Raw genomic sequence first — 26,360 nt, forward strand, 5'->3', positions numbered from 1 at the left:
TAGCCTTCTTGATTTTAGTCTATGTTTACTTTCATAGATTCTGTCATAGCTGACAAACTGATCTACTCAAAGCCTTCTTTAATTCATTTTTTTTTTCTTGCACATTGGGTCTACCCTCATCTAATCAGTGGCACAGTTTTTCTAGTGAAAACAGATTGAAGGATATTTTAATGGGACAGTGAGAAAAATTAATATTTTAGTATTACTCTCACAAAAAATATGACAAATAGTCTTAGATTATGTGAAAAACAGTATCAATATCATTCAGGAAATAAGTAAAAATAGTTCAATTTTAAAAATTAATTAAAATTCAATTTTAAGAATCTGAGATAGCCCTCAGAATTTATTTTCATTAAACAATGATATTATTAACCCCAAAATAGTCATCTCCTAACATAGCTCTTAATTATGTGCCTTTCTACATAACTTTCTGATTCTTTAATTATTCAAAAGATTTGGAACATATATAAATTCAGCAGATACTTTCCAAATTGTTTCACATAGAGATTAACAGGTATGGGCATGGGGAGGTGGGTAATATAAGTAATGAGGGATAGAGCAAGGATTTCACAGTCAAGTTAGTTTGAAAATGTTGTTCTTTCTGTACTTAGAGCATTTTTTTTTCTCAGAGTACACTCACTAACATCTTACAGAACACTGGGCAAAGTAGAGTTTGAAATCTTTCTATAGCAGATCGGTTAAATTAAGTAGAAAAAATTTACCTTCAAGGCACAATGCCTATGCCATGGGCAGCAGTTTCCAAATAACAACCAATTGAGGAATGCAGCCATAACTCATGTAGATTCACACTGGTCTTGAATAGCTAAATGAATACATCACCAATCAATGAGTATGCTGGTGATCAAAAGTTTTTGCATAATGTTGAAGATTTTTAAAGACACAGAGTCTCACGCTCTTTTCCCAAATTACTGAATTCCAATTTTCAGAATTTTAATAAGATCCCTACATGAATAGTACGCATACTGAAAACTGAGAAGCAATGGTCGAGAAAAAAGATTGACAAACGTTTTCTCAAAAGGGCCAGGGAGGGGGCCGAGTGCGGTGGCTCACAACTGTAATCCCAGCACTTTGGGAGGCTGAGGTGGGTAGATCACCAGAGGTCAGGAGTTACAGACCAGCCTGGACAATGTGGCGAAACCCCGTCTCTACCAAAAATACAAAAATTAGCGAGGCCTGGTGGCAGGCGCCTGTAATCCCAGCTACTTGGGAGGCTGAGGCAGGACAATCGCTTGAACCCAGAAGGCAGAGGTTCCAGTGAGCAGAAATGGCACCATTGTACTCCAGCCTGGGTGACAAGAGTGAAACAACGTCTCAAAAAAACGAGTGGGGGGAGGGCAGGGGTGTGATAATTAATACTTTGTTTTGCAGGCCATACAGTCTCTGTTTTAACTACTCAACTATGGTGTTTACCATAATAATGAGTTAATATGGTAAGAGGATATAACAATTAAAGATGCATTTACATTTAGGAACAGTGCTTCAAAATACATGAAGCAAAAAAAAAAAAAAATGACAGAATTGAAAAAGGAAGTAGACAACTCAGGAGCTATAATAGAGATTTTAATCTCTCTATTAAAGAACTAGACAGAAAATTAACAAGGCTACAGATACATGAACAATACCAACCAACTTAATCTAGCTGATACTTATAGTACACTGTACCCACAACACAGGACTCATTATTTTCAAGTGAACATGGAATAAAAGGCCATGCCCCAAACAAGTGGCCTAAAAGACTAAAATACAAACGGTGTTCTCCAACCACATGGAATTGGAAATCAATGCAAAGAAATGTGGGACATTTCCAAATATTAGGATATTACACACCAAACTTTTAAATAACCCATGAGTTGAAGAAGACATTTCAAGGGAAATCAGAAAACATCTCATGAGATGGCACAGTACTAGCATTAACGATAGACATATAACAAAAAAACTCGAAAATACAACCTTACATTTATATGTAATTGATTTTAAACAAAGGTGCCAAGGCAATTCAATAGGGGAAATGTTAATCTTTTCAATAAATGGTGCTGGGAACAATGAGACATCTATATATCAAAAAAAAAAAAAAACCTTAGATCTTTATCTCATACTATAACTCAAAATGGATCATACACCTAAATGTAAAAGTTAAAACAATAATGCTTCTAAAGAATTGTGACCCAGTATTGAGCTAAGACTTCTTCGATAAGATACTAAAAGCAGAGCCCATAAAAGAAAAAGTGGATAAATCAGACTCTATAAAATTAAAAACTTTTACTCTTCTAAACTCTTCAAAGAGTATCATTCAGAATATAAAAAGATAAACCACAGACAGGGAGTAAAGATTTCCAAATAATTTATCTGACAAAGGGCTTGTATCCAGAATATATAAAGAACTCTTAAAACTCAATCAAAACGGGAAATTTCCAAGATGGCGCGGTAGGAACAACTCAGGATTGCAGCTCGCAGTGAAGGCGGAGAGGGTGAGTCCTAGCCGCATTTCCAGACGGATCTTTGTTGCCCACAGAATGGGGAAATTCCCAGGAGTAGGAGAGACACGAGACACCAGTGCAGCCCTCTCAGCTTGCACCACCATTTCGTCCGGTGCTGCAGCGCAGCGGCACCCCGTACAAAACGCGCTGGTCTAGGTGCCCTGTTAAACCAACAATCTGAGATTTGGGAGGGCAGATGAGCATATCCATCTGATTAAACAAGACTTGGACAGAGAGCCAGACCAGGAGATTCCTGGGAAGTGACATTTGAGCCGGTGCAGTGGGTCACTGCACGAGAAATCGCACACATCCCAGTGCCCTTTCAGCAGGCAACTAAAACACTTGGGAGAGAGTCAACCGCTAAACTTAAAAAAAAAAAAAAAAGAGAGAGAAAGGGCTCTGAGGCAGGGAGCCAGGTGATCAGGCTAGGCGGGTCCCACCCACACAAGGAGAAACAAAACAGCAATCCGAAACGCTCAAGGTTAAGAGGTTCACCGCGGGCACAGCTGAATCCAGGACGGTGCAGCTCAGTGGGAGAGGGGGGTCCGCCACTACCGAGGCATTCCGTGCCTACTGAGGTACACTCCCATTGCTGACGCAGCCTGCCATTGCCGAGGCAAGCCACCATAACAGAGACTCCACCAACAAGGAGAAGCCTATGATGGTAGGGCGGAGCCCACAGGCAACAGGCCGGAGCCCACAGCAACAGGGCGAAGCACACGGCAGTAGGGCAGAGCACATGGCAGCAGGGCGGATCCCACAGCAGCAGGGAAAAGCCCACGGCAACAGGGCACACCCCACGGTAGAAGGGCGGAGCCTTGGCAGGCAAACAGGGACGAGACTGCCTCCTGGCTGGGCAGGACAGTGCAAGAGAGACTCATAAAGAAAGCTCTAACTCCCCGAGACAGAGCATCTGAGGAAAAAAAGGGGATTTATAAGTTCTGCTGCAGCAGACATAAACGCACCTGCCTAACAGCCCTGAATGAACAACGGAGCTCACAGCTCAGCACTTGAGCTCCTATAAAGTACAGTCCGTCTCCTCAAGCAGCTCCCTGACCCCTGTATATCCAAAAAGTCACCTCAAAAAGGACTGATCAGACTGACATTTGGCAGGCATCATTCTGAAACAAAGATAGCAGAAGAAGAAACTGGTAGCATCCCTCACTGTCCTGCAGCTGCTACAGGTGTACCCCAGACAAGCAGGGCCTGGAGTGGACCTCAGCAGTTATACAGCAGAGGAACTAGACTGTTAGAAGGAAAACTAAGCAACAGAAATACTTCATCATAAACAACCTGGGCATCCACTCAGAAACCCAATCGAAAAGTCAGCAACACTCAGACGACAGGTTGATAAATCCACAAAGATGGGAAGAAACCAGCGCAAAAAAAAAAGGAAAACACTGGAAACCAAAACACCTTGCCTGCTACAAAGGACCAAAACTCCCCACCAACAAGGAAACAAAGATGGACAGAGAATGAGTGTGATGAAATGATAAAATCAGACTTCAGAAGGTGGATAATGAGAAACTTCCATGAGCTAAAAGAACATGTTCTAAATCAATGCAAAGAAACTAAAAACCATGAAAAAAAGATTTGAAAAAAGATTCAAAGAAATGATAACAAGAATGGACAACTTAGAGAAGAATATGAATGAATTGAAGGAGCTGAAAAACACAACACGAGAACTTCATGAAGCATGCACAAGTTTCAACAGCCGAATTGACCAAGCAGAAGAAAGAATATCAGAAGTCGAAGATCAACTCAATGAAATAAAACGAGAAAACAAGATTAGAGAAAAAAGCGCAAAAATAAAATAACAACGTCTCCAAGAAATGTGGGACTATGTGAAGAGACCTAACCTACATTTGATAGGTGTACCAGAATGTGACAAAGAGAATGAATCCAAGCTAAAAAATACTCTTCAGAATATTATCCGGGAAAATTTCCCAAATCTAGCAAGGCAGGCCAATATTCAAGGCCAGGAAATACAGAGAACACCACAAAGATATTCCGCAAAAAGAGCAACCCCAAGGCACATAATTGCCAGATTCACCAGGGTTGAAATGAAGGAGAAAATACTAAGGGAGGCCAGAGAGAAAGGTTGGGTCACCCACAAAGGGAAGCCCCTCAGACTCACAGCATATATCTCAGCAGAAACTCTACAAGCCAGAAGAGAGTGGGGGCCAATATTCAACATCCTTAAAGAAACGAACTTTCAACCCAGAATTTCATATCCAGCCAAACTGAGCTTCATAAGTGAAGGAAAAATAAAATCCTTTGCAAACAAGCAAGTACTCAGAGATTTTGTCACCACCAGGCCTGCTTTACAAGAGCTCCTGAAAGAGGCACTATACATAGAAAGAAACAACCAGTACCAGCCATTCTAAAAACATACCAAATGCTAAAGAGCATCAACAAAATGAAGAATCTGCATCAAATAACGGGCAAAACAGCCAGCTAGCATCAAAATGGCAGTATCAAATTCACACATAACAGTATTAACCCTAAATGTAAATGGACTAAATGCACCAATCAAAAGACACACACTGGCAAATTGGATAAAAAGGCAAAACCCATCAGTGTGCTGTATCCAGGAAACCCATCTCACATGCAAGGATACACAAAGGCTCAAAATAAAGGGATGGAGGAAGATTTACCAAGCAAATGGAGAGCAAAAAAAAGCAGGAGTTGCAATTCTCGTCTCTGATAAAATAGACTTTAAAGCAACAAAGATCAAAAGAGACAAAGAAGGTCATTACATAATGGTAAAAGGATCAATACAACAAGAAGAGCTAATGATCCTAAATATATATGGACCCAATACAGGAGCACCCAGATATATAAGGCAAGTTCTTAATGACTTACAAAGAGACAGACTCCCACACAATAATAGTGGGAGACTTTAACACTCCACTGTCAATATTAGACAGATCAACCAGACAGAAAATTAACAAGGATATCCAGGGCTTGAACTCAGACCTGGAACAAGCAAACCTGATAGACATCTACAGAACTCTCCACCCGAAATCCACAGAATATACATTCTTCTCAGCACCACATCACACATATTCCAAAATCGACCACATAATTGGAAGTAAAGCACTCCTCAGCAAATGCAAAACAACTGAAATCATAACAAACAGCCTCTCAGACCATAGTGCAATCAAGTTAGAACTCAGAATTCAGAAACTAACTCAGAACTGCACAGCTTCATGGAATTGGATAAACAATGAAATGAAGCCAGAAATAAAGAAGTTCTTCGAAACCAACGAGAATAAAGACACAACATACCAGAATCTCTGGGACACATTTAAAGCAGTCTCCAGAGGAAAATATATAGCAATAAGTGCCCACATGAGAAGAGTGGAGAGATCCAAAATTGACACCCTATCGTCAAAATTGAAAGAGCTAGAGGAGCAAGATCAAAAAAACTCAAAACCCAGCAGAAGACAAGAAATAACAAAGATCAGAGCAGAACTGAGGAGATAGAGACAGGAAAAACCCTTCAAAAAATCAATAAATCCAAGAGCTGGTTTTTTGAAAAGATCAACAAAATAGACCACTAGCCAGACTGATAAAAAAGAAAAGAGAGAACAACCAAATAGATGCAATAAAAAACGATAAAGGGGAAATCACCACAGATTCCACAGAAATTCAAACCATCATCAGAGAATACTACAAACAACTCTATGCACACAAACTAGTAAACCTGGAAGAAATGGATGAGTATCTGGACACCTGTGTCCTCCCAAGCCTAAACCAGGAGGAAGCCGAAAGTATGAATAGACCAATAACAAGGTGAGAAGTCGAGGCAGCAATTAGGAGCCTACCACACACAAAAAGCTCAAGTCCAGATGGGTTCACAGCCGAATTCTACCAGACACACAAAGAGCAGCTGGTACCATTCCTTCTGAAACTATTCCAAACAATCCAAAAAGAGGGCATCCTTCCCAAATCATTGTATGAGACTAACATCATCCTGATACCAAAACCCGGCAAAACTCAACAAGAAAAGAAAACTTCAGGCCAATATCCATGATGAACATAGATGCAAAAATCTTCAATAAAATACGGGCAAACCGATTGCAACAGCACATCAAAAAAACTCATTCATCATGATCAAGGAGGATTCATCCCAGGGATGCAAGGCTGGTTCAACATACGCAAGTCTATAAACGTAATTCACCACATAAACAGAACCAAAAACAAAAACCACATGATTATCTCAATTGACGCAGAGAAGGCATTTGACAAAATTCAACAGCCCTTTATGCTAAAAACCCTCAATAAACTCGGTATCGATGGAACGTATCTCAAAGTAATAAAAGCTATTTATGACAAACCAACAGCCAATATCATACTGAATGGGCAAAAACTGGAAGCATTCCCTTTGAAATCTGGCACTAGACAAGGATGCCCTCTCTCACCACTCCTATTCAATATAGTACTGGAAGTTCTAGCCAGAGCAATCAGGCAAGAAAAAGAAATAAAGGGTATTCAAATAGGAAAGGTGGAAGCCAAATTGTCTCTATTTGCAGACGACATGATAGTATACCTAGAAGACCCCATCGCCTCAGCCCAAAAACTCCTGAAACTGATAAACAACTTCAGCAAAGTCTCAGGATATAAAATCAATGTGCAAAAATCACAAGCATTCGTCTACACCAATAACAGACTTAAAGAAAGCCAAATCAAGAGCGAACTGCCATTCGCAATTGCTACAAAAAGAATAAAATGCCTAGGAATAAAACTTACAAGGAACATAAGGGACCTCTTCAAGGAAAACTACAAACTGCTGCTCAACGAAGTAAGAGAGGACACAAACAGATGGAGAAACATTCCATGTTCATGGTTAGGAAGAATCATTATCGTGATAATGGCTATACTGCCCAAAGTAATTTATAGAATCAATGCTATCCCCATCAAGCTACCATTGACTTTCTTCACAGAACTGGAAAAAAACCACCATGAACTTCATATGGAACCAAAAGAGAGCCCACGTAGCCAAGTCAATTCTAAGCAAAAAGAACACAGCGGGAGGCATCACACTACCGGACTTCAAACTATACTACAAGGCTACAGTAATCAAAACAGCATAGTACTGGTACCAAAACAGAGATATAGACCAATGGAACAAAACAGAGGCACCGGAGGCAACACAACATATCTACAACCATACAATCTTTGATAAAACTGACAAAAACAAGCAATGGCAAAGACCTGGAACCAACCCAAATGCCCATCGATGATAGACTGGATTGGGAAAATGTGCCACATATACACCATGGAATATTATGCAGCAATCAAAAATGATGAGTTCGTTTCCTTTGTAGGGACATGAATGGATCTGGAGAACATCATTCTCAGCAAACTGACACATGAACAGAAAATGAAATACCACATATTCTCACTCCTAGGCGGGTGAGGAAAAATGAGAACACATGGACACGGGGAAGGTGGTACTACATGCTGGGGTCTATTGGGGGGACTAGGGGAGGGACAGCGGAGGGGGAGCTGGGGAGGGATAGCCTGGGGAGAAATGCCAAATGTGGGTGAAGGGGAGGAAGGCAGCAAAACACACTGCCGTGTGTGTACCTATGCAACTATCTTGCACGTTCTGCACATGTACCCCAAAACCTAAAATGCAATAAAAAATAAAATAAAAAAAAAAACTCAATAAAGACAGATAACCCAGCTTTAAAATGGGCAAAAGATGTGAATGTTTAAATAACAAAGTAAATGGCTAATACACATATGAAAGATGCTCAACATCATTAGTCATTAGAGACATAAATTAAAACCACAATATCACCCGACATCTAAATTGAGGGATTCTTAAGTAGAACAACTTTAGGAAAGAATAGAATAGAAGGTGAGAATCTGGAAACTGATTCTCTTAAAATTATCTCTGCTGATAGACTCTTAGAAAGTTTTCGTGTATCTCCAGTGGTACACACCGTATCTGAAGACCACTGGCATAAGAAAAAACTTGGAGACAAAGAAAATATTAATATTTGGTTAACAGAATTTGATAGCCTGGAATGGTATTCAGCATGAATGAGGCTGACCTGGAAAAGAAAAAGTATTTAGGGCTGGGAAAGGAGATAACAGGAAGAGAGGCAAGTTAGGGGAGGAAAACTCAGGCTCGAGTTTTTGATATCACCATAATTCTGATAGTCCCTAACACCAGCAAGTAGAGCAAAGTAAGGAAAATATCCTCAGGCAACACCCAAGATGTTTTCCTCATTTGGTTGACTCCCACATAGGATTCCTACCCTAGCCCAGCTGACTAGAAGGCACCATCTCCAGGCAAGTCTCCATACCTGCCCCATCAAAACACACTTCTAGAAATCTCTCAGGAGCAACAAACTGTTACAAAGCAAAGAATTCCACCAAGTAGAGCTGACTCTCCTTTTTGCCCCACATCCCAGCCTGATGTACACAGAAGATAGTATTTGTCACACTGTAATCGTAATTTACATGCCAGCCTCTTCCTCCTCCCTTTGGAGACTGTGTCACCTCTGACAGACATCCCAAGATCTTCCACACCCAGAATAGTGCCTGGCATATATAGTGCATAGTTAATACATGCTCAATTAATCAAAGACTGGGTTTGTTAATACTGAAGATGGAAACTCCATCTGTACAAATGTCTTTGTCTACAAAAATCTTTTTAAAAAAATTTCTGGGCAGCAAAGGTTTGGTGAAACTCAGGTTTTCTTTCATAGGATAACCTCTAATCTATAATTAAGAACCTGATATGTTGTTATACATCTAATCACCTTTTATATAAAATCTTCAGAGAAATGGCTACATAAAAGAAATGTGTTACAGTGAGGAGTCCAGGAAATAGAAGTTTGGTAGGTAACCTTGTTCCTGCTAGTACTAGTGACTCTGGATGTGTCTTCTTTGGCTTTCAGTTTCCTCGTGCGTAAAATGAAAGGATCAAAATACAATATTTAAATACTTTCCAAATGCTAGTATACTAAGAATCTTTAATCGATGAGTGTTTCACTAATGAACATTTAGGAAGCAGGAGGCATCTCAATGCTGAGTGTTCGAACCATTTTAGTACTTCTTTGCTAGAGAACAAATAAATTATCCTTTTGAAACACATTCAGTGCTTCAGTTCCAATGACAAAATTAAATAAGAGCAAATATGAATATCCTTTTTCAGGAACTTGAGCTTACAACTTTAATTTCAATTCTTGAAGCCAGCATTTTATTACATATCTTTGGGGTTGATGGACAAACAATAAGCTTACCTGCCAGGAAACTGCTCCCAAAATTGCTGTTGCAAGAAGACTAAAAAACACCAACTGCTCTGAAATCAAGCAAAAATGGCGCATCCCTTTGGATGCCATGATTCTATCAAGGCTATTATTATCTGTCCTGTGGGTAAAATATACTTTATGGCAGTCATTTAATTTGGTATGGAATCCCCAAAGAGTTAAAAGAAAAATAATATGACAAATCATCCAGAAAATTCCAAAAATGGAAAAGCCAGGTATTACAAAATACCAAAGATGAGTGTCTCTAAGTTTAAATGCTGAAAGAATAAAAAATGTGAGCTCAATCATTCCAGCAAAAACGACTGAAAGTCTTCTGCAAATTCTTCCACGGTACAAAAACGGTTTCCATCTTTCAGTTACCGAAAGGCCACTAAAATAAATGTCAAGGAAAGGATCAGTTATCAGGCAAATAAAAAAACATGCAAAAGCAATGGGATTTTTGGGAGTTTCTAATGAGGAAAAAAATAACAGAACTGCAAAAATAACTAAGTTGGGAATAGCTAAGAAAGATTTCATTCTCAGATCAATAATCAGCATAGCCAGAGCTACAACAAGCAAAATGACACTCAGAGACTTCTCCACCAACATAGTTGTGCTGGCAATGGCAAATCCAACAAGTTCCAGAAATTCAACTGTGGTTAGTAAAGTGGGTCGATGACGGACATAACCAGAAATTCTCTCCACCAGAGAGCACAGTATCCTTAATACTATGGATGTGAGAAGCAAATATTTGGTTGATTCTTCTTTTACATCATTTTTAAAAGATGAATTATCAAGAAAACATAGGAGGCCAAGCAAGAATCCAAACCAAAGATTGGAGAGACTTAAACTTGCTGCTTCCATTGAAAAATAATAATAGAGTATGCTGGCGATTCCAAGAACAAAAAGACCAAGAATAAAAATTACTAAAATTAAGGAATTTGCTGTTTTCTCCCATCTTACGTATAGGCCTAAGCATATAGCAACCAATAAATTGATTCTGGCTAAATAGCCAAGATACCGCACTGACGAATGCATGTTCACTTCTCTATTTACTTCTTCCAGTCTTGTCATTGCTAAATAGAGACAATGACTAAAGCAATAACGCAGTGATTTACACATGTAACCAGCAATGTGGGCTTTTCCCCCACGTTACAAAAATTAACCGCTTGTATTTCATCCAGTATATCCAATGTATCCACAACTCCTATTTCAATATTTTCTCTGGTGGAAATTTTGTTTATAGTGATCTAAAAAGAAGAAAAAAAAATCAGTTAATTTTATGTAATTTACTCATTATTTTATACAGAGATACATACAAAAAGTTAAAAAAATCCAGTTTACACCCTGATTTGCAATAACTTAATGATAATTGTTCCTGGCTTAAAACTTGGCAATTTATCCAAACAAACATGGCTGTGCTTTCTACTCATCATATGCTATGACTGCATGAATGGAATTGTTCTTCCAGAGATGGTGAAGAATTGACCTAATCCATTCTGGTTTAAATATTGGGTTTTTCAACAACAAGGAAAGGTGAAATGTTCGCTTTAGCTTAGACTGTAGCAGGTTTTGGTACAACCAAAAGCTACTTAGTTCTTAAAGTGAATGAAGAACTTCATCATTACCTCCAATTTGAAAAGCACTCATATATATTAGTAGTAACAGCAATCATTATGACCTACCAAATATCCCCACATCTTTTAACAAGACAGTTTTAGAATGATATAGAGTGTCTTTACATTGTTTAATAAACTTACTAGAATTAAAGTTTAATATATTAAAGTTACTCAGTCCCTAAAGTTGAGCCCTAATTCTCCCTGTACTTTTACCTCTATTAAATTACTTTGATTACTAAACTTGCTTTCCAAATCTAAACACTATCTCTATAGCAAACCAAATCCTGACCAATTCCTAGTCAAAAAAATGAAAAGCTGAAATGCTCACCCAAATAGTCATTATAAAATAAATGAAGAACTTTTCAATTCTACTTAAACAAAGGTTACTATAATTATTTGTTAGAGGACCCAGGAAATTACTTCAATCTTAAAGCTTCCACAAGTCACACCTAAAAAATGATAGTAGTCAAAAAATGATTTAACCATCTATTATATAATTCTTCAAAATTTCCTAGTATACTATTTCAAAAGAACTGATCAATGGTTCATGGTTACACTATCTAAAGAGAACCCAATCAGATATTTAAAAACAAACTAGGGCCAGGCACAGTGGCTCACACTTATAATCCCAGCACTTTAGGAGGCTGAGGTGGGAGGAACACTTGAGGTCAGAGTTGGAGACCAGCCTAGCCAACATGACAAAACCCCTTCTCTACTAAAAATACAAAACTTAGCTGGGCATGGTGGTAGGCACCTGTAATCCCAGCTACTCAGGAGGCTGAGGCAGAAGAATCACTTGAACCTGGGCAGCAGAGGTTGCAGTGAGCTGAAATCGTCTGCCACTGCACTCTAGCCTGGGGACAGAGTAGAACTCTGCCTCCAAAAAAAAAAAGAAAGAAAGAAAAAAGTAGTTTGTGATTAGTTTACTTGTATTTTCTTAATAGCTGTACACTAAAAGGCTTAAGAGAAAAATGAGAACCTGGAATCAACTCTTAGTACTCCTCTGGCTAGAGAAGAATGTTACTAAAGCAACCTTAGGGTCTCTTGGGAGTTCCAAGTAATATTACTTATTCTACTTCTGTATGTTTAACAGCATATTTTCTTTTACAAATTTATTTAAGTATTCCAACTGATTTTCCTTAATTCCAACTACATTTTTAGTCACTCATGTCTTAAGGTACCACATAATTTTAAAGAAAATGTCTTCCTTTGGTATATTTTGGTTTATCTTTTTAACTTGAGTGTGAGAAACTGACAAAATCTGAAGTGCACTGAGGTTTTTTTTCTAAATTCACCATTGTGTGTTATATAATAATTCAACAAATATGTTAGACTATATCCTCAAAGAGTTGATGGTACAATCTGGGCTCACACTACTTAACACTGCTGGACCAGGGCAAAAAAAAAAAAAAAAAAAATCACACACTAGGCTAAATGGTGCCACTCTAAATTCACAGGACATCCTTCCCTGGTCAACATTCTTTCCCATTCTTGTGACAATTCACACCTCTATTCCCTCTCCTCAAATCTCTGATACTCTACTTCTTCCTATTGCATTCTCACCAGATGACTCTGCATCCTAGAGTCATTAAAAGGGAGTTCCCGGCCGAGCGCGGTGGCTCAAGCCTGTAACCCTAGCACTTTGGGAGGCCGAGGCGGGTGGATCACGAGGTCAAGAGATCGAGACCATCCTGGTCAACATGGTGAAACCCCGTCTCTACTAAAAACACAAAAATTAGCTGGGCATGGTGGCGCGTGCCTATAATACCAGCTACTCAGGAGGCTGAGGCAGGAGAATTGCCTGAACCCAGGAGGCGGAGGTTGCGGTGAGCTGAGATCGTGCCATTGCACTCCAGCCTGGGTAACAAGAGCGAAACTCCATCTCAAAAAAAAAAAAGAAAAAAAAAAGGAGTTCCCCTGAGTGTCCAAGTCCAGAAACCCAACTCTATTTATATCTCCAAATATAAGTAAAGAAGGCTGTTGCTTCTCTAAAGCTAAACCTTTCAGTCATATTGTGCATCTGTTTCCTTTTGCCTCTTCCAGAAAGTCAGACTCTCTGCTCTCTCTGAAAACTCTCACTTTTCTTTTATCCATTAGTATTTAAATGTTTATAAACCTCTTTCTTTTAAAAACAATGCCAAAAAAGTAAAGAAATGAAACAGAAACAATCCTTGCTCATCTCATCCCCATATCCTCTAGGAGGCTTCCATCTTGAGTCCTTTTGACAGCTGATATTTGGTTGCTTCACTTCTTACCCACTCACTTTTTAAACCACTAAATGGTGTTTCCCACCACACAACTGCTCTGCCAAGTGTTGAAATGACCTGTAAATTCCTAAATCCGGTGGATACTTTTCACTCAGTATCCTGAATATTCCTTTTTTTTTTTTTGCTTGTTTTTTGAGACAGAGTTTCAGCCTTGTTGCCCAGGTTGGAGTGCAATGGCGTGATCTTGGCTCACCGCAACCTCTGCCTCCTGGGTTCAAGCAATTCTCCTGACTCAGCTTCCTGAGTAGCTGGGATTAGAGGAATGCACCACCATGCCAGACTAATTTTGTATTTTTAGTAGAGATGGGTTTGTCCATGTTGGTCAGGCTGGTCTCAAACTCCTGACCTCAGGTGATCCACCCGCCTCTGCCTCCCAAAGTGCTAGGATTATAGGCGTGAGTCACCATGCCCAGCCCTATCCTGCATATTCTTTAAACAAACTTACACTGTTGACTTCTCTCACCTTCCAAACCATTCCTTTTCGTGGGCATCCAAAGACTAAGTCTCCAGATTTTTTCCTAATTCATTGGTTTCCCCTCCTCAGTCTCCTTGAAGGCTCTTCATTCTCAACCCATCCTTTGGTGTTCAACTCAACCCTAGGCTTTTCTCTCACTATATACTTCTTCTAAGCAATGTCATTTATTTCTGTCTTCAATTATTCTCTCTCTACTTAACTGCACATAGGTATTAGTCTACCTAGAGAAATTGAAGCACCAGCTCTGTTCTGCACTGTTAACAGAGGTAAAAACTTGAAAACAAAGTAAATGTAAACATGCAAAAAAATGTATTAGTAAAGTCCAGTGCATTCATATAATGCAATATATGCAGTTACCTTCTTTTTTTTTTTTTTTTTTCTGAGACAGAGTTTCCCCCTTGTTACCCAGGCTGGAGTGCAATGGTGCAATCTCGGCTCACTGCAACCTCCGCCTCCTGGGTTCAGGCAATTCTCCTGCCTCAGCCTCCTGAGTAGCTGGGATTATAGGCACGTGCCACCATGCCCAGCTAATTTTTGTATTTTTAGTAGAGACGGGGTTTCACCATGTTGACCAGGATGGTCTCGATCTCTTGACCTCGTGATCCACCCGTCTTGGCCTCCCAAAGTGCTGGGAGGCCGCCACACCTGGCTTCAGTTACCTTCTTACAGGCCAAAATCAACATGGAAGATAATTGTTTTCAAATAGCTAATTTACAAAAGTCTTTCACCATTCTGACCTTCTTCAAAAGACAGCCTGAATTAGAGAATAACCGAAACACATTACAATCCTTTTCAATTGGTTTGCCATCACTAATGATTCAGTGGAAAACTACTCCAGAGGTAGATTAAAATGGAGCATAGAAGCGTCAGTATGCATATGGGAAAAGTTAACTAATCACTGCCAGAGTCTGATTATTTCATAAAACCCTACATACTACTCTAACCCTCCTCTCTGTCATCATCTACCTTTAATCCTCACCAAATCCTGTGTATTCTTCTTCCTAAACATCTTTTAAGTGTTTCTACTTCTTGTCCCCAGGGTTGCCATCCCAATTTTGGCAACACCATCATGTTGAACATCTCCCTGTATCCACTCTTGCCCTTTTCTAAGAAGTGTATTTTTAAAACCAAACTTTTACACTCCACTATGTAAAATGCTCCAATGGTGTTCCATAACCCTTGGCGATAAAGTCCAAACTCTTGACAATGCCTTATAAGGCACTCCTTGTTGGGCCTGAATAACTCTCCTGCCTTATCTGTTACCACTCTCCCTCTCACACTTTGTTTTCCAGCCTTATTGACCTTTCAAATACAAACTGCACAAATGCTATTCCCTTGTCAGTGCACTCTTTCCCTCCTCCTGGCCCACCCCCGGTGCTCACATCTGACTTACTCAAACTCTTCAGGTCTCAGATAAATCATTTTCTTAAGAGATTACCTCTGGCTCCCCTATTACATGACCCCGGTACTTTCTCCGTTACATACCATCACTTATTCAATGTCTGCCATTTCCCACTAGATCAAAAGGTCTCTGAAGGTTTGTCTTCAATACTGTACACCCAGTGACTAGCAAAAAGCCTGCATCAAGTAGGTTATTCAATAAATAGTTGTTGAAAAATAAAGACTAATAGAGAAATAACTACATTTAACAACAGTGGTCGCCATTGGACATTTATTAATACATAAATACAGAACTTGGCTAATATCCCATAGCTAGAACTAAGGGAGATTCCATGAATGTTGGATTTCTCTTTCAGCTTTACTCTGTCTTAATTCACTCAAATTCTTCCAAACCAGTTCTCTCTCCACTTCCTACCTCTAAGGAATGGCTTGAGGCATACCCTATCACTTGCATTATCTTTCACCCAAACTTTCTGTTCCATCTAGAAGTGTCAATGCTGAAAAACTACACCGAAAAAACAGTCGGAGAGTATCAGTGCTTCTGTTCAGAGTTACTGATAACTCTTTGGGCCATCTCATACAAAGAAAATGGCATCTCGAATATTAAAGTCCTGGTCAACTGAGCAGCAATAGCAATTTCTCTCCCTTTCTGCCTCCTTCTAGCGAGATGTGGGAGGTCCAACAAGGAGCTTGGCTGTCCTCCACCATCCTCTACTTCAGAAGAACGCGACCACAACGTGGCGCCCAGTTGGGGGGAACCCTGGCGAGAAACGGAGAGGCGCTCCCACACCCTCCAATCTCCAACCGCCACTGTCAACTCTTCCAGGGGCAGGTATCCTACCCCGGCCCTGGGAGGCTGGCTGGGCGGAGCTTGGGGCCCGGACCATGCGGTGCCCTGGCGGTGTCCGTGCCCAGATCTGCCGCCCTGCCGTCCACCCGTTTCTCCCTACCTGACTTGGCCGTCGCCACCAACGCTCTCCCAACCCTCGGAGTCAGTTCCAAAACCAAACCAAACAGAAGGAGGGCAGACAAGGCTTGAGCTTGCGACTGAGAACAGGGAGGCGGCACGCCTTTGGGAACGAGGGCCCGAGGCCACACGCGCTAATACAGGCCAATCTCGGTGGAAACTTTCTCCGTTGCCGGCCCGGCCGCGGCCGCCATGTTTCCGCCACCGAAACCCGCGACGGTACGGAACGCCGCCGGGGTCAAACTGCGCGACGCGCGCCCTCACCAAGGCCCGGCCCCTTCCCCGCCCAAACCCGCCGCACCGCCGCGCACCCAGGTGAGCAAGGCGCTGCGCGAGTGACAACTGCCCCACCTAAGGCGCCTGCCTTCCTTCAGCCAACGTCGTCTTTTGGGACCTGGAATCAGCGACTGAGAACAGACAGCGGGAAGAGCACCAAAGATCAGGCTGACAGTACCCATCAAGCATCTAGGCCACCGCCTCCGTCCGGACCGAACAGGGACAGGACACATAGGCCTGCCACGCGTGGGCTGTAAATACTGCAGGAGGCGTTGCTGCTCTTTAATATATGTGGCATAATATACGGCTTTGTAACCAGCTAAGCCCCAAGCTCCTTAGGTCCGCCTTCAGAGCCTTTCAGTTCCTCAAATGCAGAGACATGTCAAGTTTTGCTCAACATTAAATAACCTTAGCATAGTCCCTGACACATAGTTGGCACTTAAGTATTTGTAAAATAAAAATGTGCAATAGGCTCTACGATCCTTAGTGCTCTCCTCCCACTTATCTTGCATGTATTATCTATACATTTTTCCTATTTTCCGTAGTAGAGTGTGAATTTCCTAATATTCGTAACAGATGTTGGGAGTTCGTGTGGCCATCACATATATAGAATTGAACCACTGTCATATGAAGGTTCTTCATATGTAGATGAAAATTTTGAGTTAGATTCTCTCTAGACTCCTAATTCTTAAAGCAATCACTAAATTCCCAAATCTGTAACTAGTTCTCTGGGGAACACCAATGTCACATTTCCAACTACCTGCTAGATGTTTTTACTCAAATATGTTGTCATCACTTCCAATTCAACTTGCCTTTAATGGACATTTACATATATTTGTTATGCTCCCCATGTGAATCCCCTTCTGTATTTGGAGAATTCCCCACCTTAGTTAAGAGTCTAATGGCTGCAGCTGAAATGCTGAACGCTTGTTTAACCAATCATGTGTACCAGCTGGAAAGCCAGTGAGTCAAAAAAAACAGGCACAGGAAGCTATACTCCCAGGTCAACTGTAGGAGTATAGAAAGATAAGCTTCTGGGGCAGTAGTGAGAGTGGTGGCATCCACCATCCAGTATGAACATCAGATATGCAGGATGCCTATGACTGGTGAAGGCCACAACCCTAGAGCCCTTTCCCAATCTGTTCTGTAGCCTGTTAACAGTCTCTGTGTACATTCCTGGGTAGCCTGTGACAGACTCTGTACTATTCCCGTGAGGCAAGGGACTAGGGTCCAGAAGCAAGAACCCTAAGGCCAATTCATGCTGACTTCCTAGAAGTAAATCAAAAGGAAACCCCCAACTTTCCACATCTAAGTAAAAGGACCCGCCCCCTCCTTTCCATCACCCTTTTCTGCGTGGCAGACGGAAAATTGAAAGTACCTCTGATTGGTTGCTTTCCACAACCAATCAGATGTTTGCATAGGGTGTAACCTTTGTAATTTTCCATCAGGCTCTGATTGGTTGTTTTCAGCTATCAGACTGTGGGCCACTACTTTATTTGCATGGGATGTACACCAACTGGCCAATGGGAAACCTCTAGAGGGTATTTAAACCCCCCCAAAATTCTGTAACCTGGCAGTCAGGGTCTTAAGCCTGCTTTGGTTGTTCATACCCTGTGGAGTGTACTTTCATTTTCAATAAATCTCTGCTTTTGTTGCTTCATTCTTTCCTCGCTTTGTTTGTTTTTTCCAGTTCCCTGTTCAAGATGTCAAGAATGTTGACAAGAACCTTGACACCCTCCACAGGTAACAGCCAGAGATAGTTTCTGGCCAAGTAAGTGCAAGCCTCAATCTCCAGCAATCCTTTGAGCTACTTAGAATCCTCTAATAAACTTATTTCCTTCTTAAATTAGCTACAGCTGCATTCTGTTGCTTAGCACTAAGACCAGCTCACTAAATCAGTGCTTTTTCATCATCTTCCACTAACATGGACTTCTGCTTTATGACTTTAAAACCATATTTGATGCTTGTTATCTTGTCTTTATACTTTGGAATACTTCAGTGAGATGTGTATATGTTTGGAAGTTAATCTGCACAGTCCAGGGTGGGTAATTAGCATTTGAAAGACTAATCAAAAATGTTCACTGGAGAGTTGAATGCACAGATGCTGCCAGTATCACCATGTAAATCTGCACTAGATGTACCTTAGTTAGCATAAAGCGTTAGAATTCATTGTGGAAACAACATTGTCAAGATACGTGGCTGGCTAGAATATTGTACAAGCACCTCTTTGCATAACTGTGGAGAGAAATCTGCTGAGTGTAGCAGACTAACACCCTTCAGAATGGCTGTTAGTCTAGACTTCTGTTTAATATTTTGCCACAAAGTACTGTTTTTATGTGTCTGCTTGCTGTTATTTGTGTAGTAGCATTCAGTCTGAGACTTGTTTTAACTGTACAACACTACCTAGTACCAAGGGAGGAGAAAGATAGCTCTGGTTAATCTTTAGTTATTGAAGGCTACCAGTATTTACCCAAAAAAATGGACAGTTATGAATGACCAAAAGTTGTTCATTTTCCTCCACTCTATTTCTTGCATTTATTATTTTTTGTTAACTTCTATTGCTTCTATTCTGTTGCAGTATTACCTCAGTAACCTCTATGCTGGTCATCTGGATTTCAGCCTCACCTCAGTCTAATCCATTACACAGGCCCCTGGCTGATACTCCCAGAGAGCCACACTTTGTCACTTCTGGGATTAAAACCAGTGACTTATACATGCTACAGAATAAAGTCCAAATTCAGTCTGGCACCTGAGACCCTCAAGGACCTGATCTAAATTCCCCTTTGCGTGGTGTTCTTTATCTTGAAAGTACAAGTGTCAGGGTCAGTTTTTGACCTCTAGTACATCCAAAGCCAAATATCTAAATATAAAGCAGCCACCTGGGAACAATTGCGGAGACAAGATTTCAGGCTGTGGTTAATGATGGCAGTAAAATGATCCTAATCGTTGGAATATCCATTCTTTAACACCTGCTTCTATAAAGACAAGGTCTGTGTGCTTCAGGCCAGGAATATCACCTAGAGGAGTTCAGACTAGGAACACCTGTTGAAAATATAATCACGATAATAAGTCAAGAAAAGGACAAAGGAGCAGCACCTGTCACAGGAGCAATGGCTGATCCTATCATACATTCCTGTCCTCCAGCAGAGTGTCACAGATGAGTCCTGTGTTATTTCTCATGTTCTCTATTGTTTTTCTCCTACTTTTTCTGTTTCTTCAGTTCAGTCCTAGGTCTAAACTAACTCAGACGCTCCATAGAAAATCAGCTGGGCCTCCCTTATTCTGTGTAATAATCTGAGTTTATAATGTACTTTCACCTGCATCATATAATCTACACAAAAACCCAATGATGTAAATATTTTCATCACCATTTTGCAAATAATGTAACCAAGGTCCAGAGATGCTCCATTGTTCTAGGTCCTCAGAACTGTCTAAGATCAGGGACTTAAATCCAGTCTTTTGTCTTCAAGTTCTGGGCCATGAAGAGCTACTTTCTAAATATCAACCCTCCTCTGTAGGGAAACAAGTATTTCCTTCTTATTACTATTGTTTCAGTAAGTCAGGAAAGAGTTACAGCATTTCTTCTACAGCTTAGAATCATCTGTCCCAGCCTAGACCAGTTAGAGTTTCTGAAATTAGCCTATTAGCCTTGGGGGTGTGTGTGTGTGTGAAAGCCTTTCTCTCTTCGTAATGTGAAGCACAGCTTGAAAACCACTAAGTTATTCCCTCTATTAGTGCAGTGGTTCTGAAATTTCCATGTGTGTGTGTGTGTTTTACCCTTAGGGGTGTGTGTGTGTGTTAAAGCCTTCCTTTCTTCCAGTGATTCTAATATAAAGCACAGCTTGAAACCACTAAGTTATTACCTCCATTAGTGCAGTGGTTCTTCAAGTAGGGTCCCCTGCCCAGCTGCATTAACATCACCTGGGAACTAGTTAGAAATGGAAATTATAAGGTCCTATCCCCAGACCTACTGAATCAGGAACTCTAAGGGTAGAGCTGAGATTTTAGGATTAGGCTCAGATGTGTGTATCAGAAGACACAACAGTATCCTATTGCATTTTATTTTTCTCTCATGTAAAAATGGTCTAGAAGTAGGTGTTCCAGAGCAGATATGGTCCTCCTTGGTGTTAGAGATCCTGATTCCTTCTATTTTGCTGCTCTGCCATTCTCAGGATGTGGCTTCTTCCTCAGAGACTAAGATGGCTGCCTAATTTCCAGTTATGACTTCTGAATTCCAGTCAGCAAGTGGGAAATGCACTTCCCCCTGCCCTTACTTTGGCACTTCTTGTAAGTTGTATGACACATCAGCTTATATCACATTGACTAGTATTTATAGAGTTTGCAAAAGGTGGTAATTTGAGGGCCAGCCATAGCCCACTTAAGATTTAATCAGGGTTCTTTTTCAGAGAAAGAAGAATAAATTTTGGATGACAGTAAGCAGTAGTTATCAGAGTAAACTAACTGCTTTTTCTCTACCTCCAAAATTCTTAAGTGAGATAAAAAGCATCATTATTGTTTGAATATTTTTGGTTTGCTGTTCCAAGTGATGTTCCTTATTTCATTAGTTTTCACTGTATTAATAATGGCAAGTATTTATTCATATGGCTGAACCATGGTTTAGTTACTTTTCCCCTAATTTTGAATATTTGGAGTATTACAATTTTTGCTATTGAAAATACTACACTAGGGCTTATTGCATTTGTGATTGCATTTCTGATTATCACTTTGGAATGTAGATTCCTAGATAGGTTAAAGAATTTGAACATTGTTAAGGCTCTTAATTCATACAGCTGATCTTCTTGCCAGAAGGGAAATATTTTATGCTCCCATCATAAATTAACTACATTTTCGGCAGCAAAATATTTTATCTTTTAAAATTTTTTGTTAATTTTCTTTTAACATGTTAAAAACAATGCATTACTTCTTCTTGCAACCTAATGATGCTACTGAGAAATCTGATATCAATTTGATTTGCATTCCTTTGTAGATAATCTGATCTTTCTCTCTTAGCTTTTTAGAAAATTCTTTATCTAAATGTTCTGAAATTATGCTATATTTAAGTGTAAGAAGATCCTATATTTCTATTTAGCAGTTGTTTTAATGAAGGATTGTAATCATTCTTAACTTCTGATAAAAATATATCGATCATAGATTTTTCCAGTATTTTATTTCTTCCATCTTCTCTGTTCTCTTACTTGGAACTCCTATTTATTGAAACTGTATCTAAACTTCCCTTTCTTTTATATTTTGCATCTTCTGGCCTGGAGCAGTGGCTCACGCCCGTAGTCCCAGCACTTTGGGAGGCTGAGGCAGGCAGATCACCTGAGGTCAGGAGTTCGAGACCAGCCTGGCCAATATGGTGAAACCCAGTCTCTACTAAAAATACAAAAATTAGCTGGGTGTGGTAGCAGGTGCCTGTAATCCTGGCTCCTCAGGAGGCTGAGGCAGGAGACTCACTTGAACCTTGGAGGCAGAGGTTGCAGTGAGCCAAGATTGCACCATTGCACTTAAGCCTGGGTGACAAGAGTGAGACTCTTTTTTTGAGACTCAGTCTCAAAAAATATATATTTTTTGTATATATTATATATCGTATTTATATATAACATATACTTTATATATTTATATATTATTTATTTTATTTTAAAATATAATCTATATTATACATAAATCAATGGTGGAGTGAGTGGCTTAGTACATAAGTCCATAGTTCTTTGGTTGTTATTGCCAACATAAGAATCTTGAGGTCTTAACTTTGGAGAGGAGACTTTCTTATAAAATGTTACAGCCTACAGGCTGGCCATTCTGCAGTCTGGGAAGTACAGCCTGTAACAGAGATGATTATCAGGCACTTCTAGGAAGGGAAGGATGATACTGAAATTTATTCTGAACAGGTTAGCTAAATATATATATTCAGTAGCTTATCAAAATACCTATGAATATTCACAAAATGGAAATACACACTTGTGTTAAGCAAGCATGCATGTTACATGCATTACATGTCACTTTGGGAGATTTAGCATTGAAATAATGTATTACAATTAGGCCCTGTATTTCAAAAGGTGAAGTAGGAACACAAAGACACCGAGTTGTAATTTGTGTCTATAAATCAGCCACCATCAGTCCAAAGTCTGTGGTCTCTTATCAGGAGAAAGTTACTGAAATAGATCTCTTATCCAATCAAAGCTGTAGTTATGGCTCATGGGAGAGGGGATGAGTTAGTAGTGGTGGATGAGCTGCAATGGTTTTAACATTGCTTTTCTCAAGGCCAGCACTGGTTTCGCACCTGTTTTGCTGATAGAAGAAAAGAAAAACCTTGTGGCAATTAGAACATAGTTTATTCTTTAAGTGTAGGGATACATAACTTAACCCTTCCCTGGCATGGCCCTAGGTCTGTTTATAATTTCTGTCAGTCTTATGAGCTCTATTTTAACATTAGAGGAATGACCAGCATTAAACTGCAGAAGGGAGGAAGTACAATGAGTCATGTCTCACCTCCTATCCCTTAAAAACTCAGTTTTTAAGGTTTCTCTTAGGTCTCCTTGGCCAAGAAAGGGTCTGTTTGGTTGGTTGGGTGGGGTGGGGGGCGCGTTTAGGGTTTTATTTTTTATTTTCACTGCTCAGGAATTAAATTCAGCTGTTTTCCAGGATGTTGCGGACATAGAGGTTTGGCCCGGCTCAGAGGTTCAAGACAAGTTTCTGGGTTGGTTTGTTTTTTCTTTCTTCAAATCTATGGGATGTGCTGGCAGTCCTTCTTAGAATGGCTTCGCCACTCCATTTGAGAGCTTGAATCAGAGTGCCACCATTTTGTATATCACCTTTCACACTATCATTTTAAAATTTTCCCAGGTCACTAGTTTCATTTCTTGAAATGTCCATTAGCCTTTTATGATCTCCTTTTTCTTATTTGATGGCATTTACCTTCTTTATCTTTTCAGGATATTAAATATACATGTTTTAAGCCCTGTTCTGAATGCTCATTCTTCTCAGTTTCATCAGCTTGTAAATTCTTCTATTTGTTAGATTTGTCATCTCTCCTTCATGGTGTTGACTATCTCCAAATGTTACTATGCATTTCCATAGTAGCTTTTCTGCTGTGATCCCTGATGCTTCTTGGTTTAATGTCTTGCAGAGACTGAGTTTTTCCTTACTTTCCTTATTTAAAATAGTGCTCACATTATTCTGTTGAGAATTACCCTCTGATTTCAATGCAGCTATATTTATATTAAATTCTTTTAAATATAGTCTCTATTATTTTTCTTGACTCAGTGTAGTAAGGGGTTATTTCTGCATATGCTGATTCTGTCTTCTTGACATTCTGCATTTCATTTTATAATTGAATACTTATGGAAGATATTTTAAAATTTGGTCATGTCACTAATTTTTTTCATGTTATGCTCATGTCATGGTGAACCCCTATTAACCTCAGCAGGGATGGCAACATGTTCTAGAGACTGAAGAAGAGACCCAGAGCCAGCAAACAGGACATAGGGTTTTATTAGGAGGAAACCTTCAAAGAGGGAGGTCCAGTGGTGGCAGGCTGGACAGGAGAACCACAGAGCCCAGTGAGGGGATGCTGGGCTGGAGAACCACACGGCCCAGGGGTGGCAGGCTGGACAGGAGAACTGCAACCACTTGCAAAAAGCATGTCGTTTATACATTTTCACTTAGCACCCTCCCCCTGACCATTGTCACCTGGGAACCTTCACTTAACCCAAAACAAAAGGCCTCAGACCCCCTGTATGGCCTGTGTTTCACTAGACAGCCCAGGGGCTCAGATGTTCTTCATAGATAAGGAATGAATTCCCATGTTGGCCACTCCTAGCTGGGAACTCTGAGCACACATTCAGGTGCCTCTGCCATACAGGGCCATTCTCAGGGAATGCCTAAGTTAAGGTACTGCTATCAGGTATTTCTACCATACGGTCCATCCTAGCTACTCTGGAACAGCCCTCACATTCTCATCATGCTATTCTTCCATGATTTCCCTGGGGCCAAGTATTTGGAGAAGCATTGCTGCCAGACTGCCACAGCAGCAATACAAACTAAAACAGAAAATAATCCAAGCACTTGGGAGTTGATTTTTGGATTCACCATGGCAGGCCCATGGTGGAGGAGAGGGGCAGCTCTTCACAGGCCCAACACTCTATTTTGTTCTGGAAAGAGGCTAACATCTGTGCTCAGTTGGTGAGGCGATCTGCTGCACACCACCTATAGGTGGAAAATGAGATGTGTAGTGGGTACAAGAAAGGGCAATCACAGCCATTCAACAAGACACAGGAAGTTGTATTGTTCTGAGAGAGCACTGCCCTTGGCAGTGGCTGTGACCTGGCTCACATCACCAGATGGATTGGCCCCCTCTGGAATGCATTGTGGGGAGGCCAGAATAAGACATTGGGAGTATCATAATGTTCCATAATGAGAGGATAATTATCCCCTTTCACAAAGTAGGACCAGGATTCATTATTTTAGAAATATGAGGGAGAGCAGGGTGCAAAACAGATATGACCTGTGCATTCTGGTCTAGGCCCTTACCCCATGGAGTGGAAAAAGTAAAGCATCGGGGACTGATTTGCCATTTCCAAGGCCATGTAGTGATGTGCTCCCCAGTGGATAGGTCCTATGCAAGGGCAATCATAGGTTATCTTGACTCTCAGGTTGGGACAAAGGAGTACTGTCCCTTACCCTATCCAACTGGATCCTGACAGTAGTATCAGATTATTGAATCAGAATGGCATATGCACTAGTGATGAAAATGCCATGTTCATTCAGGATACGGACAGCTGCTGGTAAGTGGTGTATCCACAGAGCTAGAGCACATCTCCTGTTCAGTCAGCCCCACGGCTGCAGTGTTGTATAGCAGGTGAAAATGCCAGTGGATATCCAGGGCCTTCACCCATTCTTGTACTTTATGTGCAAGCCCTGGTCACTATTTAGTGCAGGCCTTGGTCACTATTGATGTTGGTCAGGACACCATAGGCTACACACAACAGCTCTAGTCCTTTTATGATAATTTTCTGGGTAGCATGCTTGCTGGGATATGACTGGAGTAGTCCTGTGCAGGTGTCCACACAAGTCAAGGGAGAGTAGCAGCCACTAGATAGAAGCAAAAGCCCTATGTAGTCTACCTGCCACCATTGTACTGGGCTCCAGCGTCAGGCGATCTGTCTAGTATCATGTGGCAAGGGCATGGGACATTGCTGTGCATGGGTAGGATGTTGCTGACAGAAGTGTGCTCTGTCTTGGTGCCATAGTGGCAGGCCCCAATTCTTTACCATGGCCCAAAGGGAACACTGTCCCCAATGTCCTGTCTTTTTGTTTGGCTGGTGGGCAACATCTGTGGGGACTCTCCTGAAGAGATGAATGCAGGCTAGCTTGTTCACATATTGATTTCCAGGTGGTATAGATACCATGGGGGCATCCACATGGAAGACTGTTATGTGCATCTCCTGGATGTGACAGAGAATGTCCTTTCATATGACAGTACCCCAAAGCAGGCAGCCTGCTACCATCCAATCCTGAGCTTCCCCCGTGGTAGCCACATAGCAAGTCCCTTAAAGGTGGTTAGTTGTTGGTGCACAGGATTATT

General features: G+C 40.7%; 1 protein-coding gene across 3 annotated transcripts in view; it reads right to left on the minus strand.

The window, feature by feature from the left end:
• TMEM168 (transmembrane protein 168) overlaps positions 1-16,907 on the minus strand; it is a 33,269-nt gene extending 16,362 nt beyond the window's left edge. Inside the window, exons 1-3 of one of the 3 annotated variants that reach the window (XM_078342107.1) lie at positions 16,482-16,716; positions 9,764-11,019; positions 723-823 (exon numbers count right to left, since the gene is read on the minus strand). In XM_078342107.1, coding sequence (XP_078198233.1) covers positions 723-791 — 69 coding nt within the window. In that variant the 5' untranslated portion in view covers positions 792-823; positions 9,764-11,019; positions 16,482-16,716. Of the gene's footprint in view, positions 1-722; positions 824-9,763; positions 11,020-16,481; positions 16,717-16,849 lie in introns of those variants that run through there. The other 2 variants (XM_035254169.3, XM_002751697.7) reach the window with 2 other exon arrangements.
• Between the last annotated feature and the right edge of the window lie 9,453 nt (positions 16,908-26,360).

Source organism: Callithrix jacchus, chromosome 11 (assembly GCF_049354715.1).
Source record: "Callithrix jacchus isolate 240 chromosome 11, calJac240_pri, whole genome shotgun sequence".
NCBI classification, from domain to species: Eukaryota; Metazoa; Chordata; class Mammalia; order Primates; family Cebidae; genus Callithrix; species Callithrix jacchus.